At 36.3% G+C, this 20,169-nt stretch overlaps 1 protein-coding gene across 1 annotated transcript in view; it reads right to left on the bottom strand.

The window, feature by feature from the left end:
• Positions 1-1,413: 1,413 nt before the first annotated feature.
• EXOSC7 (exosome component 7) overlaps positions 1,414-20,169 on the bottom strand; it is an 80,532-nt gene continuing 61,776 nt past the window's right edge. Inside the window, exons 4-8 of the mRNA XM_081933369.1 lie at positions 19,481-19,646; positions 13,188-13,258; positions 9,126-9,246; positions 5,451-5,606; positions 1,414-1,660 (exon numbers count right to left, since the gene is read on the bottom strand). Coding sequence (XP_081789495.1) covers positions 1,556-1,660; positions 5,451-5,606; positions 9,126-9,246; positions 13,188-13,258; positions 19,481-19,646 — 619 coding nt within the window. The 3' untranslated portion in view covers positions 1,414-1,555. The remainder of the gene's footprint in view (positions 1,661-5,450; positions 5,607-9,125; positions 9,247-13,187; positions 13,259-19,480; positions 19,647-20,169) is intronic.

Here is a 20,169-nt window from a genome sequence, read left to right as displayed (position 1 = left end):
TGGCCGGACTAACTAGCCCTTCCTCCGCCCCATGGGCTCCCGAATCAGAATCCAGCGTTGGTCCTGGCAGCCGCCATCTTGTGATCACGCTCCACTACTCACAGTTCAGTAATCAGAATCCTTTCTCTTGGATTGCCTCCGTATAGTCCTGGAATTGCCACTAACAATGTCGGGCCTGGCGCAAAGTTTTGAGACTGCTCAGAGCCTCATGGTGGTGAAATAAAATGGAGGCCCACTGTTTAGCGCAACAAAATGGCGCCCATTTCTGCAAACTGCCGGTGTGTCATTTTAAAGCAAGTGGCGGCCAGAACTCGTAGCTGAGGTGAGCGGTGGCGAGTGGCTTTTTCAGAGGGGCGCCGGCTGGCTGGCACCCTCAATCAAGGCAAAGACCCATGGCTCGTTGCCAAGGCAAATGGCTGTGTGCGGCTCGCTCAAAGTGTGACTCTGGCAAGAAAAACGGCTGGCTGGCTCGCTTGATAAAAACTGCTGCTGCTGCGCTCTTTAAATTACCAGTGGCATTTCCCAATGGACGGGCCACAGCCGCGCAAACCTCCGCAATTACTGACTCTTCAAGCCAGCCGCTGTCAGTGCCGGATTCCACATGACTGGTCAGCCCGACTCTTGCTGAAGCGGTGATCCAGCACCCAGTGAGATGGCTATTCTGGGCAGCCCTCACTCGCCCTGCAGCTCAATTTTAAAATTTAGAAGAAATCCAAATTGATCAATTTAATATATTAGCTTTCCTACACTAGAGAAATAAACTATCAGCCTAATTGGACCATAGATGGAGAGGAAATTGTGGCAGAAGGAGTAGAGGCGTGGCTACAAAACTTTCTCTCAGCCTATGGACCAATCAGCACTGATAAGAGCCCACCAGTGGCACCTCCCAGTGGCACCTCCTGCAGTATGCCATGGAGAACAGAATATTCACTCTGAAACAGTCAAATTTGTGTTTAAGTCTTCAACATCAGTCCACTTGTTTATACAGCATTTGGTTGATTTTAGAAAATTAAGGACTAATGCAGGATACATCCTATGAGCATGCATATCTGTTGTTCTATTTGTGTTCCACCCACCATATATCCCTGGGTCAAAATGAAATTAGGTAATGCAGATTCAAGAATTGACTATACTTACCACATTATTAAAAGTATTGATATACTCAGTGTCAATTCCAAAAATGAAAAATAGCATAAAAAAGAAACAGAATGAAAAGCAATCAATAAAAAAAATAGGCGAATATAAAACAAAAGTTGGTATACGGAATCTGAAATTGAACAAGTGAAAAAAACAGGGCATGAGTACCAAACAGATCATGCAGAATGTTGATAACACTTGAACTTTATAGGACAAAGTAAAAAGAAATGGCATTTGTACATTTTTTGGAGTTTTTTGGACTATAATTTCTTTTGTTTTGTTCTAAATATTTAAGATCCACTTAACACAAGTTTATATGAGTAATCCTTTATTTAAAATATATTGAATTCTCTAGAAACAAACAAATAAACACACACTTTAAAGTAAAAATTCAACTGATTGAAGTTGATGATGGCACTCATCCCAAAAATCCAACTTTTTTTCGTGCTGTTCCAAGACTCTCTTCTTTATCTAAAATAGCTTGCAAGGAGGTATGCAGCAATTTGCCTACTCTCTTTCCAGTCTAGAATACAAATGAAAAATAAACTATATAAATCAGCCCAAATGAATTAAATGAAGCAAAATTCACTAGAAGGTTTCTTTTTACATATTCACAACGGGTATTCTGTTGAAATTAATTCATTGGAATAAAATATAAAATGCAAAAAAATTATAATCTAAATTATGTGTTTGTAAGAGCCATCTCTAATCACTTTTCAGCTTATTATTCTATAGGTAGTTCTTGACCAACAACCACTATTGGGAGTGAATTTCTATTGTTAAGTCACTGCGGTTGTAAGTTGAATTGAACTTTACAATTTTTACAGCAATCATTAAGCAAATTACTGCAGTCCTTAAGTGAATCAATAGGTTAACAAGCGAATCCTGTTTCCCCAATCAGTGTTTTTTTGCCAGAAACTCACAAAAAAGATCATATGAGCATAGGACATTCCATCCATCATAAATATGAGTCAGTTGTCAAGTGCCTGAATTGTGACCATGTGATTGCAGGGGCAATCCCATCTTAATGTTGCTAAGTTTGAAAAACACTGCACTGGAGAAAGCTGGTATTTTGTAATAACATTCCAAAGCTGTTGATTTGCACATGATTTGTGAAGAAGATGAAAAATAGAGGCTATAGGATCAAGAGGTACAGCAATAGGACTATGCTAATATTGCATGAAAAGTAACAATAATTCTTCTTTTATTTAATGCAAATACCTTAGGAAATAGAAAAAAATAGATTAAAATTTGAAAAAAGTAAAAAAGTATAGCAATGTAGTACTACTATAAATAAAAGCTGGCATGAAGTTTACATGCTAAATGTTTCTAAGCATATGGGATTTATAAACAAAAATGAAGCTATTGTTTGTCTTAGGCCCCAAGAGGCTAATGTTCCACTTGAGAACATGATGATTTTTATCCCACATTTATTATTTTTTCATAAAAAAAACTCAAGGCAGATTGTTCCTGACTCTTAAATGTATCATTATTTCAAAGAATAATGAGTGAGAGAGACAAAGGTAAGGGCCCTTTATCTCCATTTCATTTGAACCTTCCTGAGGTTGGTGATTGCAGCTGTTTTCTACAAGGGGGGAGTCAGAGAGACAAAGGTAGGAGCCCTTTAACTCCATTTCATTTAAACCTTCCTGAGGCTGTTCATTGGAGCTGCTGGCTACAAAGGTTGAGTCAGAGGGACAAAGAGAACTAGGTAGTGGTCCGTGCGCCTAATGGCACGCGAATCATATATCTATAAACCAAAATAGCAATAATACATTCTGGATTAGTGCGCTTGAGATTGTGATTTTATTTTATTTCAAAATGACCAGCTTAGTTCAATGTAATAGCTGTTTTGCATCTGTCTTTCGCAGTACTCTTTTCAAATTTGGATACTGTTCCCTTTGTAAACAAATTACTAGTCTACATAGACAGATTACCTATCTAGAATCTCTAATCTGTGCTCTCCAAGCAGAAGTTAGGTGCCCAATTTGGCCATTCCACTCTATGGAGATGCCACACTATCAGCCCCCTCTACCGCAAAGATCCTGCAGGAGAAGAGCAGTCTGGACAACTGTGGGATCTGGGAGGGTGAGAGCTGTGAACCATAAACACAAAGCTTTTGCTGTGACCCAGCATAACAGATATAGCACCCTTGCTGATCTTAAGGGGGACACTAAAGAGACAGGTAAAGGTAATTGTGATAATGATGACTCAAATAGGCAGGAGATCGTTGTCCAAAATGAAGAACTTTCTTCGGAAAGGCGAAATGGGGACCCATCAGTCGCACAAGAAGATCAAGGTATGCAAAAAGAGAAGTCATCTTCTGGTTGGTGATTCAATCGTAAGGGATGTAAATTTAGGAAAGGATATGGAAGTTTTAAAAGAAGTCAGGTGTCTGCCAGGTGCTACTGTCAGCAGAGACAAGAGGCGTATTATTAAGATAGTCAAGAATGCAAGTAAGAACTGTGACATTGATGCTATTATACATCTTGGCACAAATGATCTGTCCCAAAAAGATGTTCTTTCTGTGAAGAATGATTTCCAGAGCTAGGGGTATGAACTTAGTAGTGTAGGTTGTAGGCTTATCCTTTCAGAGGTTTTACCAGTATATAACGAACAAAAAGGGAAGGGCCAGCATGTAGCAGAGTTTAATGTGTGGCTAAAGGAGTGGTGTAAAAGAGAAGGCTTTGGTTTTATTAGTCATGATGCCTGCAGCTGGTCCAATGAAAAACTGTACAAAAGAGATGGTTTGCACCCATCTAAGAAAGGGACTGAGTTACTTATCATTAAATTCACAGATTTTCTGGATAAACATTTAACAGCGGGGACAGAGAATTAACTGATACAGAACATTTCTGTCTCCAGCAATCTAAAACTCATAGGGTTATCAGTGCATGTAACATAGATGTTTGTGAGGGTAAGATTATCACTCCCGCTGTCAAGCAAAACCAAGCATTTAATAGTGAATGCCATACCATGTGCATGAATCATACAAGTGGCAAGAAAATAGGGGCAGTCAGGCATAACACAGATTATGTAGACAGTAAATACAGGGTCAAACAAACTGGAGGACTCAACATGTAGTCCTCAATGGAATTGCATCTGCATGGAGGGAAGTATGCAGTGGAGTACCCCAAGGCTCTGTTTTAGGCCCAGTACTCTTCAACATCTTCATCAATGATTTGGATGAGGGAATAAATGGGGATCTCATCAAATTTGCAGATGACACTAAGCTGGCAGGAATAGCCAACGCTCCAGAAGACAGGCTTAAGATACAGAAGGATCTTGACAAACTTGAACATAGGGCACTATCTAACAAAATGAAATTCAATGGTGAAAAGAGTAAGGTTCTACATTTAGGCAAGAAAAACAAAATGCACAAGTACATTATAGGTGGTACCTTGCTCAATAGTAGTAACTGTGAGAGGGATCTTGGAGTGGACAACCATTTAAATATGAGCCAGTAGTGTGCAGCAGCTGCCAAAAAAGTCAACACAGTTCTAGGCTGCATAAACAGAGGGATAGAATCAAGTGAAGTGTTAATACCACTTTATAATGCGTTGGTAAGGCCACACTTGGAATACTGCATTCAGTTTTGGTTGCCACAATGTAGAAAAGATGTGGAGAAAGAGTGCAGGGAAGAGCAACAAAGGTGATTAGGGGACTGGAGACTAAAACATGTGAAGAACGGTTGCAGGAAATGGGTATGTCTAGTTTAATAGAAAGAAGAACTAGTGGAGACATGATAGCAGTGTTCCAATATCTCAGGGGTTGCCACAAAGAAGAGGGAGTCCAATTATTCTCCAAGGCACCTGAGGGTAAAACAAGAAGCAATGGGTGGAAACTAATCAAGGAGAGAAGCAACTTAGAACTGAGGAGAAATTTTCTGACAGTTAGAACAATTAATCAGTGGAACAGCTTACCTCCAGAAGTTGTGAACCCAACACTGGAAGTCTTTAAGAAGATGTTGGATAGCTATTTGTCTGAAACGGTATAGGGGTTTCCTGCCTAGGCAGGGGGTTGGACTAGAAGACCTCCAAGGTCCCTTCCAACTCTGCTATTGTATTTGTATAAGAACAATGAGAATTATTGATAACATTTTACTCTAAATGTTGTTTAAATGAGAGACTCTCAATAAACAATGATAACTATAGATTGCTTTCCATCATATAAAAATGCATGCAAATGTGTTTTTTAAAGTTAAATTTTAAATAAGATAGGGCAGCGGTTCCAATTTTTAAGATTTACTTCTGATTTTTTTCAAAATTCACACTGTAATTTTAAATCTAATCATTTGTCCAGTGCTTGCTTACCTCCATTATCTCAAAAATGCTCTCTGGGTCAAGGCTCCCTCTTCCCACTTTTTTCATGCAAGTGATAATACCCTGACTTGTTACAGAAATAAGGAGGCTAGCCAAGGAACATGCTTCTTCCTGAAGAGTGGCGTCGACCACATGTCTATAGCCAATCTGTGGAAACAAAGGCATATATACTTTATTAGGTCAAATTCTAGTGAAAGCTGTGAGTAAAATTATAAATATAGAATTGTCAAATACAAAGAAACTTCCTACTCATTTCAGGATCAACAAATAAATATATTTCCAAGAATATGCAATACTGCTAACAACAACAAAGTATTAATATGGCCTGCTTGAAAGTCTGCTTGCCACTGTGATTAAGATGCTGGACTAGAAATGGGGAAACATGAAGTCTAATCTTGCATTAGTCATAAAAGTCAACTGAATGATTTTGGGTTAATCACTCTCAGAAGAAGTTGAACAGGAATCTTAAGAGATTTTAGACGTAATCCCCAGAATAATATTATTAATAATAAAAATAATAATAAAAAGAAAAAGCTTGAAAATATTAGCATGCTTTGTAATACAGCTTGCAAGCCAAAAACCACAACTTCCTAGTTGAGCTTCAAGTAACAAGGTTCTCAAAAGATAAGAGAAACTATTAATCCCAAGAATACAAACCAGCCATAAATTTTGAGGCTGGGAATTATAGAGGTTACCGCTGGGAACCAACGTATTTTCATTAATACCAGTAGTTAAAGAAATTTATTAGTAATAGGCTTTTTTCTAAGCAAAACCTCATTGTGTAAGAAGAATGCCTTTCTCTAATCCATATTTTACAGGCTATATTAATATGTAAAATCAGATCAAGTCAGTTTGTTGCTAAAGGGAAATGACTAATTAAATGCATGCTGATTCAATGTAATTATAATGTAAACAATTATACACGTCTCTGGTAAACTATGTCAATAAATCAATTTCACTTAGGTGTGCCTTGCTCTCCAGCTTTAGCAACAATTTCAGGGAATATTTTTTCTATTATAATGGTAATGACAAATGACTTCTGAAAATGCTGCCAAGCAAACCACATGATCTTGTCTATTCAGTTTCCAGGAGTTAAATTCAACCTGAAGACAGAAAGAAAAAAGAAAGCAATTTCTATGTCTTCACTCAATCTATCAGTCTTCAAAACTCCTTTGCTAGATGACCCTATAATTCAAGGTGAAAATATAGCAATTGGATACAAAATCAGCAGATAGAAAATCTTATTAACATCACCCATTTGATGTTTTTTTCAGGTAAATTCATGAATGATCTCAATATTACACTGACAATCTTCTTTTTATTCTCCCAACCATTTTCATTTATTCACTAGCTTGAGTCTTAATTCTTGATTATATTAAGTTATTACTATTTTTAGAATATTATTGATTCCTTGGTATTGAGGATATTTCCTTCTAATGCTGTTTTTATAAACCAACTTGAGATTAAAAGAAGTTTTAAATAAGATAGGATGTAAATCCTTATTTACTGTAATGCTTATAATAATAATAATGAAAATTATGTTTAAAATTAAAAGTCTATACAAATTACACTTAGTTATTTTTAAAATATTTTCTATCTGTTTTAGAAACCAACTCAGTATATATACTTTTAAAGTCTGAAATTATGTATTTATATAAATAACATTTTATATAATATAATTTTAATATATTTATATAAAACACCAAAACCCTTTTTTTGTTCTAAACCCTCTGTCAGAAGTGACCTGTTCCTTTCCTGAGTTCGCTAGGTTGGGCAGTAAAAAAACATTTGTGATAGGAAAAACCATGCTGGCTCTGATCTTGTAATGGGTTTCAGCCATCGCAAGCAACCAATTCCCAACAAGTATTTTCAAAATATTTTTCAACAGGAAAAAAATTTCTCTATCCTTTTCTTAAACATAACATAATTATAATAACATTTATATATTGACTTTTATTTTAGAGTCCATGGAGCACTAATTACTTAAAAATGGAATTGAAAAAAATAATCTGGAAAAGCCTCTCTCTCTATATCTATCTATCTATCTATCTATCTATCTATCTATCTATCTATCTATCTATCTATCTATCATCTATCTATCTATCTATCTATCATCTATCTATCTATCATCTATCTATCTATCTATATCTATATATCTATATCTATATCTATATCTATATCTATATCTATATCTATCTATATCTATATCTATATCTATATCTATATCTATATCTATATCTATATCTATATCTATATCTATATCTATATCTATATCTATATATATATATATATATATCATCTATATCTATATCTATATCTATATCTATATCTATATCTATATCTATATCTATATCTATATCTATATCATCTATATCTATATCTATATCTATATATGCTGGTTTTGTTGTATTTGGGTCTTTTCCCGTGTAAGGTTGAGATTGTCTTTGCAACGTTTCAGCAGGATCTCACCTGCCATCTTTAAGCGCACATCAAAGGCACCACAGATAAAATCAGCAAAATTCTCCACAAGCATAACATCAGGACAGCCTTCACCACTGACCAAAAAATAGCCAACATCTTAAGAAACCCCAAAGACAAAATCCAGCTAGAAAACCAAGGAGTCTACAAAATACCATGCAAAATCTGCCCAGCAATATACATAGGACAAACAAACAGGAGGATAAATGCACGCATCACAGAACACAAGAACGCAGTAAGAAAAAAAGAAAAAACTTCTTCCCTTTTCCAGCACCTTAAAGCTACAGGACATGAAATCAACTTTGAAGGAGCCAGGTTAATCTCCAAAACAGAACACCTCCACAAGAGAATAATCATGGAAGCCATCGAAATAGAGAAACACCCCCACAGCATGAACAAACGTGATGATACCTCCTGCCTACCAAACATCTGGAAACCAGCCCTAGCCAACAAACGAACAACACCCACCACCCAAGCCGTTACAATACAAAACAACAATGCACACATAGCCTGCACCAATCAGCACCAATCTACCAATCATGATACAACCACACAACCAATCATTCCACTTACTGAAACAAAGCCAGCACCCCATCCCCTCCCACCAAGACTTACAGAAAGACGGCAGCTCCGTTCCCATTTTAAGCCCACGCTTGAAGATGGCAGGTGAGATCCTGCTGAAACGTTGCAAAGACAATCTCAACCTTACATGGGAAAAGACCCGAATACAACAAAACTAGCATACCTACACCCGTGAAAATCTTCGAAAACAAATATATATATATATATATATATATATATATATATATATATATATATATATATATGTGTGTGTGTGTGTGTGTGTGTGTGTGTGTGTGTGTGTGTTGTAATTGTACTGATAAATAAATAAAGGATACACACACACTCACACACACACACACACATATACCTAGTTTTATTTCATAACATATATGAATCTTCATAAATAAATAATCTGCTTCCCAAAGATCCTTAAGGAACAAACAAAATTCAATACTAAAAAGGAAATTTCTCTACTTGTAGAAGAAAGAAGATCAAAACACCCTGTGTATGGCTTCCATGAACTTTCCAAGGCTGTGGTCACAAAAAACATAAGTCAAATTTTATGCATAATTTTCAGTTTAAAATAAGCATCAAAAGAAAAGTTCTGAATTTTTACAGGCTTACTTTGCTTAAGGTAACAATACAAGGAATATTATAAACACTGAGTCGAAGACAGTCAAAAGGATCATCAGACAGTTCAATTTCATGTCCTCCTTCATCCTCCAAAACACGTACTTTGGGGATCCTAAAGAAAAGAGAAATGATTATAAAACAATATGACATGCCTGCATATTTTGTTAAGTAAGATTGATCCAACTCCCAACCAAATGTAAGCAATAAGCAAGGACAGAATTTATATAAATTACAACTGCTTTTGTATTTAACTATATAACCTAACCATTACATAAAGTGATGAACATGCTACTTTAAAGTTCTGTAGTAATAGCTGCTTCTTCCTGCAAAAAGTGGAGATACAGATTCCATATCACCTATCTGTACTTTGGGACATATGGTTTATTATAATCCATTTTAGTGTTGAACTAGCATTACCTTGCATTAGTCAACTAGTACCATGTGTTGGAGAGCTAGCATAAAATATTGCTGCTGTTAATTGATCATTAATTAGTGATGTGTGAATAGGCACAATGACAATATCACATTTGCTTTTTATATACTATGAATAAACAGAAACATATATGACAATATCATATGACATCAAAATGTGTAAACACATTCATGGAAATATCTTATTTATAACAATGCTACGAATAAAGCCCTAATCCTCATACTGTTGAGGTGGTTACATTTTCCTGAAAATATGACCCAGCTTTTTGAGGGCGTTCCCAAGTTCATGTTCATGCATATACAGAAGACAGAAGACTATTTAGAAGAGCTGTTCTGGGAATAGCTTCAAATTCACTGTACTGAAGAATTGTAGGTAGTAGTTTGATACTTCCAAGAGACACCCCTCTGAATTATCCACACAGCACAGAAGCATTATTAACTATTTAAACTACTACATTCATTTGCTCAATATATTGTAACAATTCTATGTGCAGTGATTTGCACTAAAGTAACTATTTTGTAGGAGTACAGCCAATTTCAATAATCTGCCTTAGATGTGCATTTTCATTTGGTGACACATCCTGTGATGTACTAGATCAGTGGTCGGCAAGCCGCGGCTCGCGAGCCACATGCGGCTCTTTACACACTTTAATGTGGCTCTTCTGTGTGCCGGGCGCCTGCTCCCCTCCCTCCTCTCGGGCACTTCAAAACAAGCGCCCCTTTCCCTTTTTTCTTTTCGACCCACAATGATTAGGGAGGATCCTGAAGTCGGGCGGGGACGAGAAGCGAGAAGGTAGAAAAAGAAACGGAGGCTAAGGAGCTTCCCCCCCGCCTCCTCCCAGCAAAAATCTAACCGGGGAGCCGGGCGGGCAGTAGCAAATTAGCCGATCACGCCGCGTGATCAGCTAATTTGCTACTGCCCGCGGGCTCCCTGATAAGATTTTTGCGGGGGGGGAGAGAAGCTCCTTGCCTCCGTCTCTTTTTCTCACTCCTCGCTTCTTGGGGCTCCACCAATGGGGGAGCAAGGCCCGGCCAGCGCCAGGCTTTGGGCTAACACAGAGGTCTGCAAAGGTGGCTGTTTTAAGACTGGTGGACTTCAATTCTCAGAATTCTGGGAGTTGAAGTCCACCAGTCTTAAGAGCCAATTTTGCAGATCCCTGCCTGGGCTAATATGATTGATGCCCTTGGTGGACTTCAACTCTCAGAATTCTGGGAGTTGAAGTCCACAGGTCTTCAAGCTGTCAGGTTTGAAGACCCTGGTTTTTTTTTCTAAAGGGTTAGGGGTGCAAGGATCTTGTAACTTGACAGCTTTAAGACTTGCATGCTTCAACGCCAGAGTTCCTGAGCCAACATGACTGGAGGAGGAATTCTGGGAGTTGAAGTCCACAAGTCTTCAAGCTGTCAGGTTTGAAGACCCCTTGGGTTTTTTTTCCTAAAGGGTTAGGGATGCAAGGATCTTGTAACTTGACAGCTTTAAGACTTGCGTGCTTCAAATGCCAGAGTTTATTGAAACTAAAAACAGTGTACCATCCTATGTATTTTCGGTTTTAAAAATGTGGCTCTCAAAATAAATTTCAATCGTGGTTTTGGCGAGATTTGGCTCAGTTGAAAAAAAAGGTTGCCCACCACTGTACTAGATGAAGTGATATATACCATACTATTGATAGGGTGATGGTGGCATTAGGTTCTCCTAAATGAAATAGATTAACTAAATCTATTGCAATTCAAAGTTATCACAGCATTTATTAGCTATTTTGCCTATTTAACTTATTATCATCACTTAATCAAGTTAAGTAAGCCGGAACAAGATTTGACCTTACAATTTTACCATGGCTCCACATTTTTCTTGAGAAATTCATTCTACCTTTTTTTTACAAGGTAGTTCTGGAACTTTTGACAATAGCTTGACTGTGCAAATATTGTATTGTTCCTCAACCTGTGTATAAACTTCCAGAAATTTTGAGGAATAGATTATCAAAACTGGTCCATATATCTGGAGGACATCCAGGTTGGGGAAGACTAACCCCAAAGAATTATAATGTCACACTCTTTCTTATCTCTGCTGTTCAAGTTTAAATACTGATGATAATCCTTCAGGATATTGGCTTTGATGCCCTTAATATTCAGGTGATAGCTAAACCTTTCTGTCCCACTTTTATCACATTACAAAGAGGTTAGGGAACTGCATATGTAGGCTGCAAATGGAAGCTTAATTCAAACAAGCTAATAATGCCATTAGTTCAGGAATTCTTATTCAAGGTTGGATGGGATATAATTCCTCTTAAAAGCTCAGGTTCATAGTTTGACCTTGAATCGTTGATCTGGCAATGAACTTATAGTACATGGTTTCATGTAATGTTACAATTGTGTTGTGCTTCCTAGTTTAAAAGTGGATTGCAGCAGTGATCTAACAATGCATCAATTAATATTAATTTGTTAATTTTTCTTGTAGAATGAAATGTCTTTTACATTGACATATTAGGTACAATACGTGTCCGGGACTATTTTATAATGAGAGAAAAGTGGCAGACATTTTGGCCTGCAGACAGTATCAAATTAGCCATGGTGATATCCAGGATGTAGAAATTTAAAGTGGACCTTTAAAAAATATTGTTTGGCAATGTATGAAACTTTCCCATTCCTTTTAATAGCACCATGCTAACTGCAATGTATTCCATTAATTACTTTTAAAATGTAACATCAAAGGTGTGAAGTTACTAAAAAGTATGTCAAAAGACTAATCTGTGTCCTGGATAGAACATTTTGTCACCAACTTGGAAAATATTGTACTCTCTTTAGCTTCAAAAAATATGTAATTTAGAACAGCTCCCCATCCTTAAAGAAGAAAATACACAGTGCCAAAATATGGATTCATTCCAAAACTAGGGCTAAGGCACTTGGAAATATTAGCCTGCAAATATCTGTCAAACAGCTATGGGGCTTTTATATAATATAGTGGAATACTCCCCTTCCCCAGACTAGATATTCAAAATCAGGCTATTTGGCTAGGAAGCTCAAAAGAGTTACAGGATTTTGGTAACTGCTTCAATTCATTAAAAGTAAATAAATCTTTCTAAACAAATATAAATGACCCATACTAGGCTAGCCAATTTTTCAGTAGATGAGATTTCCAAATCACAGGAAAGGGGGAAGAAAGGAAAAAAGTAGATAGAGGAGATGATACCCTGTGGTTGTATCTGGCCTGCACACATAGGCATGGCTAAAGTTTCCAAACTTTTATTGTTTTTTGTGGGAAATGTTGCATGTATTCTTAAAAAAAAGTCTAAGTTATGTTTATTTTAGAGTTAACACTGCTATTTAATAAATTTGTGTTTCATTTCAAATTAACAAAAAATATGCTATCAATGTTTGGGAAATATGATCAAGGGATATAGCTGGCTTTTTGCAGTTACCCTCTCATTTGTACAGAATTGCCTTATAAATCTCTTTCATCAAACAGTTCAATGAAAAGAAAAATCCCTGTACAAGAAAAAAAACTAACCCAAAGAAAAATGCAAATATTCAGGCCTATATTCACTTTTATTCCTATGCTGATCTACAAACTAATAATTAGTTTGCAGGCAATACCCCGGAAACTGCCTTTTGAAGAGATGTGTTTACCTGGTATTAAAGAGTGCTGCCTTCACTGCAATTGAGATGGCATCGAACAAGTTACCACCACACTCCAATAACTGAAATTTTGAAAAAGTAGATTTTAATTATTATTGTATTATTTTAATAATCATTTTCTATTCTAAAAGCCATGATTTCATCATCTCCTTCTTATAATAATTCTGATATAAATGTATAAATTTCTCTTTGCAATATGCAAACAACCATGAAAGGTACGAAAATATTTCTCTGACTTATATATAGAAATGCTGAGAGGTGACAGTTTGAAAAAGGCTGGTTTCAGATTACCTGGCTTCAATCTTAAATTCATTCTATTCATTCTTTCCCTGAATTGATTTTTTTTAAACAACAACAATAGGGACTGGACAAATGTGCCACATTCAACATCAAACTGAAAAAAATAGTGAAAACTGAAGTAATCAAGATGCCCTACAGAATAACATCAAGAGTCTGAAAAAGGAGAAAGAGAAGAAATTGATAAGTAAATTACAAGATGGGAAGGGAGGCTTACAGAAAATTATATGACCAAGAAAAAGTGCAAATATTGCAATATTTAGGAAAAGCAGAATTACTAAAAGTACATGGTGAAAACTATGTTAAATGAAAAAAATGACAATGATGGAATTGACAGAGGCAATTAAAAAGCAAAAGAATGATAAAACACCAGGGCCAGATGGACTGCCAGCAGAATTTTATAAATATCTACAAGACATATTAAGTACATCAATGTTACAGATCTATAATGAAGCATTGTTAGAAGCTAAGATACCAAAGAGTTGAAGGGAAGCATATATTACACTAATCTCAAAAGAAAATTTGAATTTAACTCAAATAAAGAATTACAGGCCAATATAACTATTTAAATGTAGACTACAAAATAAAAGTCTAGATAAGCTGTCTGCACTTGGGACCTGTTTGTTGAAGAAAACACAGAGAAAGAGAGTGGAAAAATTACAAGCTATAAACACTGTAGCTTTTTGATTGGACACAGATGCACAACTGAGTATTTGGAACTGGGGAATAATAGATTGCTAAAAGATAAAAGAAGAATTTTATAACCTAACTTTCAATATCTTCTCTCTGGAGATTTATAAGAAATGACTGGAATAGTAAAGGAATTGGATTTACTCTTGCAAAATGCAACGGACAGGATGGGGAAAGTATTTAAAGAAGCTATGGAAAAAATAGAAAACTCCATGCAAGAACTAATAAGTGGAGACCAAATTCTCCTGGAAAATGAGGAACTAATAGAAGAAAGGGAAGAATTAACAAAAAAAGAGAAAAAGGAAGGAGATAAAGAGGAGAAAATAATAAAGCCAATAGTGATGGATGTAGTAAACGTGGGGGGAAATATACTGAGAGAGTTGGATGGTATTTTGGAATGGAAGAAAGGGGCTGGGGTAGTAAGCTTTGAAACCAGGCAACTGAAGAGGGTGGATATGGGAGGAGTATTTAGATAAAATATTCAGGAAATTGACATAAACAGAATCAGAGATGTACGGGAGGAATATGGGAGGCAGGCAAAAAAAAGCATTACAAACAAAACACTGAAGCAGACAATAGACTATGGTTAGATGTTCTTTTTCTATTATCTAGCATTGTTTGGTGTTGCCTTTCTCCTCCCTCTATTTTATTTAAAGCATAGTAACTTTAAGGCTGAAGCAGGCAAGAAATGATGAAGGGGTGATCTCCCTTTTCCTGGTGTTATCTTGAGTGGCTTCTCACTCCCTCTCCCCCCTCGCCTGCTTATTTTACTGAGTGTTTTTTTTTCTTATACTTTCTGTTGTTTTTTGAAATGGGGCAAACTGACTGTTAGATAAGAAAGACAGAAGTTAGAAAAGAAGAAATATTAAAAGAGGAAATCTTAAAAAGAAGAATTGTTAAAGCAGAGGATGTTAAGTATCATTGTTAAAGCAGAGGATGTTAAGTATCAGTTCGCCTGATGCGCCAATTGCGCCCCTTATTGGACCGGGATGCCCTACGCACAGTCACCCATGCGCTAGTGACGTCTCGCCTGGATTACTGCAATGCTCTCTACATGGGGCTTCCCTTGAGATGCACTCGGAGACTACAATTGGTCCAGAACGCGGCCGCGCGGGTGATTATGGGGAGGACTAGATACTCCCCTGTAACACCTCTCCTGCGCGAGCTGCACTGGCTGCCTGTGGTCTACCGAGTGCGTTTCAAGGTTTTGATTATGATCTTTAAAGCGCTCCATGGCACAGGGCCTAGTTATATGCAGGATCGCATCCTGCCCCACACATCCCTACGACCAATTCGCTCACACAGAGAGGGACTTCTCCGGGTGCCGTCCGCCAAACAGTGCCGGGGGGCGACACCCAGGAGCAGAGCCTTCTCTGTGATGGGCCCAGCCCTATGGAATGACCTCCCCCGTGACATCAGGATGATTTCCGATCTCCGCTCCTTCCGTGTACAGCTGAAGACCCACCTCTTTCAATTATCCGGCCTGGCTCAATCGCAATCGTAATTTTCCCATTCCTCCAAACTGTTTTTTAAATTGTTCTTAAATATTAATTTTATTGGGTTTTTACAATTGGGGTATTTTAAAGCAGATTTTTAACTGTCTATTGATGTAATTTGCTTCCTCCTCCGTGTATGTATGTGTGTTGTGTATGTATGTACGTTTGGTGTTGTTATATATGTTTCATGTTATATGCTCCATTGTACGCCGCCCCGAGTCCTACTTGGAAAGGGAGCGGCTAATAAATCCAAATTTATTATTATTATTATTATTATTATTATTATTATTATTATTATTATTATTGTGACTGTTATTGCACTACTATTATAATAGTGATGAATATTATAACAAGAATGAATACTATGTCTGATGAAACATTACTGTACCCAGCCCAAACAATGCTTGATGAAAATTGGACTGAATATAAATCAATAAAACATTTAAAACATGTTGGAAATGCAATTTAACCAGGTTCCTACTATCACATGTGGTGGACTTGTTCAAAAGCAAAAAAATTCTTGACGAGAATACATACATGGTTAGAGAAAATGATAAAACAACACATAGATATAAAACCAGAAATATTTTTGCTAGGTATATTACCAGAAAACTATGATAAAGGGACTACATATTTAATAATACATGTGTTGACAGCAGCGAGAATTGTATTTGCACAACATTTGAAAAATGAAGATACACCTACAGATGAAATACAATTAGAAAAATCTTAAGACTGTGCAGAGATGTATAGATTAACATTAATTATAAAAGATAAGGAAGAAACAATATTTTATAATATGGCATATGTTCTATCAAATGGTTGGATAAAAGAGGTGGAAACTAGAAGAAAGATTATTACTATATAGAAAAGAAAAGAATGCAAGAAATTGTATTACATGTAAATAAACATTAATATTAATATTACAATTATTATATACTTTATTCATTAAACATGAAACTCAGTCAACTGAATATTCAAAAATGCATTACAAAAACCATTGACTGGTGCTAATGGTTGATACGGGTTGCTGTCAGCGTCCTAGGTATCAACCAAGTACCTTCTTAAAATATACGATGTTCCGAGTAGTGTAGTTTTTTGCAGTTCCACTGGTGTTATTGCAGGAAGATGCAATTTGTTGATGTATCTTATAAAATTCTTGGACATGGTACCAAGTGCCCTGATGACAATAGGTATCACTGTTACATGTTCCATCCATAATTGTGTAGTTTCAATGGCCAGGTCGTGGTATTTCGTGATTTTTTTCCGGTTCTTTTTCTTCCACTCTGGCATCTCCTGGTACCTCAATGTCAATATATTGTATCTTTTGGTTTTCGACAACTGTGATATCTGGCATGTTGTGTTCCAAATGATGATCCGGCTGTATTCAAAAGTTCCACAAGATCTTCACCTTCTCATTTTCGATAACTTTTTCCACTTTATGTTCCCATGACTTTCTGGATACAGGTAAATCGTATTTTTTACATAATGACCAGTGGATTAATTTAGCAACTCAGTCATGTCTAGCTTTGTGACCAGTTTATGCGATTTTGCTACATTCACATGTTAAATGTGAAACAGTTTCGACTTTGTCGCTGCAAAGTCGGCAGTTTGGATTGTTGGTGGATTTTTGTATCTTCGCTATCATGGCATTAGTTTATAGCGCTTGTTCTGGTTGTTGTTTTTGTTGTTGTTATTATTCTTATTAGCAGTATTGTCATTATTATATATTATAAGTAAATGATGTAAGAATATTACAAAGAAGCCATTATTAATATTTTAAGTACAGTTATTATTACTCTCACTATTAGTTTATTAATACTTGTATGAACAAATGTAACAAGACAATACACTGCTAATTAAGCATTTATGTAATATAAAGAACAAAAAAAATGTATAAATAAACAATTTTTAAAAAAGAATAACATTAAGAGTCTGGAAAAAGATGATCACTGCAAATATCTGGATATACCTGACAATATGAAGTGCACTGAAATCAAGAAAAAATTACATAAACATGAATACCTCAAGAGAGTGAAGAAAATCTTAAAGTTCAAACAGTGGAGGAAATGCCATCAAGACAATCAACAGCTGGACAATTTCAGTCATTAGATACACAGCTGGAATAGTGGACTCAAGCAAAATAAAAGCCCTGGATAGGAAGACCAGAAAAATAATAACAATGAATCACGCCCTTCATCCTCGCAGGAACATAGACAAACTTTATCTACAAAAGAAAGTATGTGGGTATGGAATTTGCAGAACATCAGATGGTTGAAGAAGAAAAAAGAGCATTGAAAAATATCTGAAGAACAGTGAAGAAACTAATATAACAGAAAGCTTAATGACTATTGGAGAGACCAAGTTCTGTCTTCATTGCAATTAAGGTGGAATCATACAAGACCAAATGAAGAGCAGAGTGGAGGCATTGGAAGACAAAGCATTACATGGTCAATATATTAAAAAATAGCAGGCAAAGCAAATAACAAGACTTTTTCTTAGAGACAGAATTCTGGCTGCACAAGACCAAGCCTTAAGAATCAATGCATATAAAGCCAGAATTGAGAAGACAGCAACAGACAGCAAATGCTGCCTATGCCAAGAAGCAGATGAAACAGTGAACCACCTGGTTAACTGCTGCAAGAGGATCACACAGACTGACTACAAACAATGGCATGACAAAGTAGCAACAATGCTGCATTGGAAGAACAGCAAGAAATATTACTGCCTGCAAGCAATAATTGGTGGATGATAAAATAGAGAAAGTCATAGAAAATGAAGAAACTAAATTGCTCTGGAACTTTAAAATTCAAACAGAAAGGCAGCTGTCACATAACACTTATTGTCAATAAGAAAGACAAAAAAATCTGGCTAGTGGATGTGACAAGTCTAGAGACAGGAGAATAGAAGATAAAGAACTGGAGAAAATCACAAAATACAAATATCTGCAAATAAAAATAGAACAGCAAGTAAACAAAGATAATACCAACAGTAATAGATGCCTTGGATGCAACCCAACACAACTGGAGCATCATTTGAACACAATCAGCACTGACAAATTCACCATCAATCAATTGTAAAAGATGGTTGTCCTCAGAACAGCTTTCATCCTGAAACCATATCTTTAACACCATCAAACATCCACATCTGCCTATCCTAAGTCCTTGGAAAGAACTTGATATACAGCCAAAAATGCCAAATCCAGTCTGAACATCTGGCTGCCGAATCATATTATGAATCATCATCATCATAAACACAGCAGGAGCTATCTGATATACAAACTGTTTTTAGTGTTCCATTTAGGAACCAGAAATACCAAATTTCTCCATGGAGTAGTGAATAACAGAACAGAATAACAGAGTTGGATGGGATCTTGGAGGTCTTCTAATCCAGCCCCATGCTCAGGCAGGAAACCCCATACCATTTCAGACAATGTCCAATCTCTTCTTAAAAACTTCCAATGTTGGAACATTCACAATCTCTGGAGGCAAGCTAAAATAAAAAGAAGGCCCAGGCAATTGAGGAATATAAAAGAGGTATAAAAGGTGAATAACTGAATACTGGCTGGATGACTTGGGTCAAGTCGTTCTCTTTGAGCCTAACTCACTCACAGGATTGTTGTTGTTATGGAGGAGGAAGGAGTATTGTTCTGGTTTGAGTTACTTACAAAAGCAATAAATGCAGGATAAAAAAATCTAATTAATAAAATAAATGCATCCAAGAGTGTGGTAATATGTAGACTTCCAAAGAAACAAGCTATTGAGCTTATATTTAATTTATATTCACATAGAACATACTTACCAAAACATCAACATAAAGTATCCAGCAATGCTGTCTGGGATTAATACAGAGGATTTTCAAGTCCATACTGCTCTCATTATTAAATATCCTATAGAGGGTATTTGCGATCTCAGTGCTAAGTTCTTCACCACCACGTCCTTCAAATTCTGGAGTGGCATTTGCTGAACTGAAAGGAAAAAATATTATAATTCAGAAAATTTAAGCCACCGTTCAGAATATTAAGTATTCATTAAATATAAAACCAAGGGTATAAATCACAATCAATTTCAATTTCAATTTTATTTGATTTCTAGACCGCCCCCTCTCCCTGAAGGGACTCGGGGCGGTGTACAGGTACCACATTAAAAAACCATATACATAATAGATACCCTTAAAATCAAATTAAACCTTAAACCCTGTACAAATTGATAAAAATTAAAACTCGGCCTAAAACCAACCCATAGAATTTAAAAATGCAGACTTGAGGTGGGTAAGCTGGGATTAGGCCAGGCCGGCTAAATTGAACAGGTGGGTTTTAAGCTTCTTACGGAAGGAGCGGAGGTCTGTAGTTGTTCTGATATCAGGGGATAATCAAAGATATGGACTATAAAAGTCCTCAAACTACCTCCAAACAATTAAGTTGGCTATCTTATTTTCTATTCTTTAATAATTTATCTTTGTTACTAAATTAAGTCCATTAGGTTGGTGGA

This window comes from Natrix helvetica (genome assembly GCF_964273705.1).
Source record: "Natrix helvetica genome assembly, chromosome: Z".
NCBI lineage: Eukaryota > Metazoa > Chordata > Lepidosauria > Squamata > Natricidae > Natrix > Natrix helvetica.
This window is presented reverse-complemented; position numbering and strand designations above follow the sequence as displayed.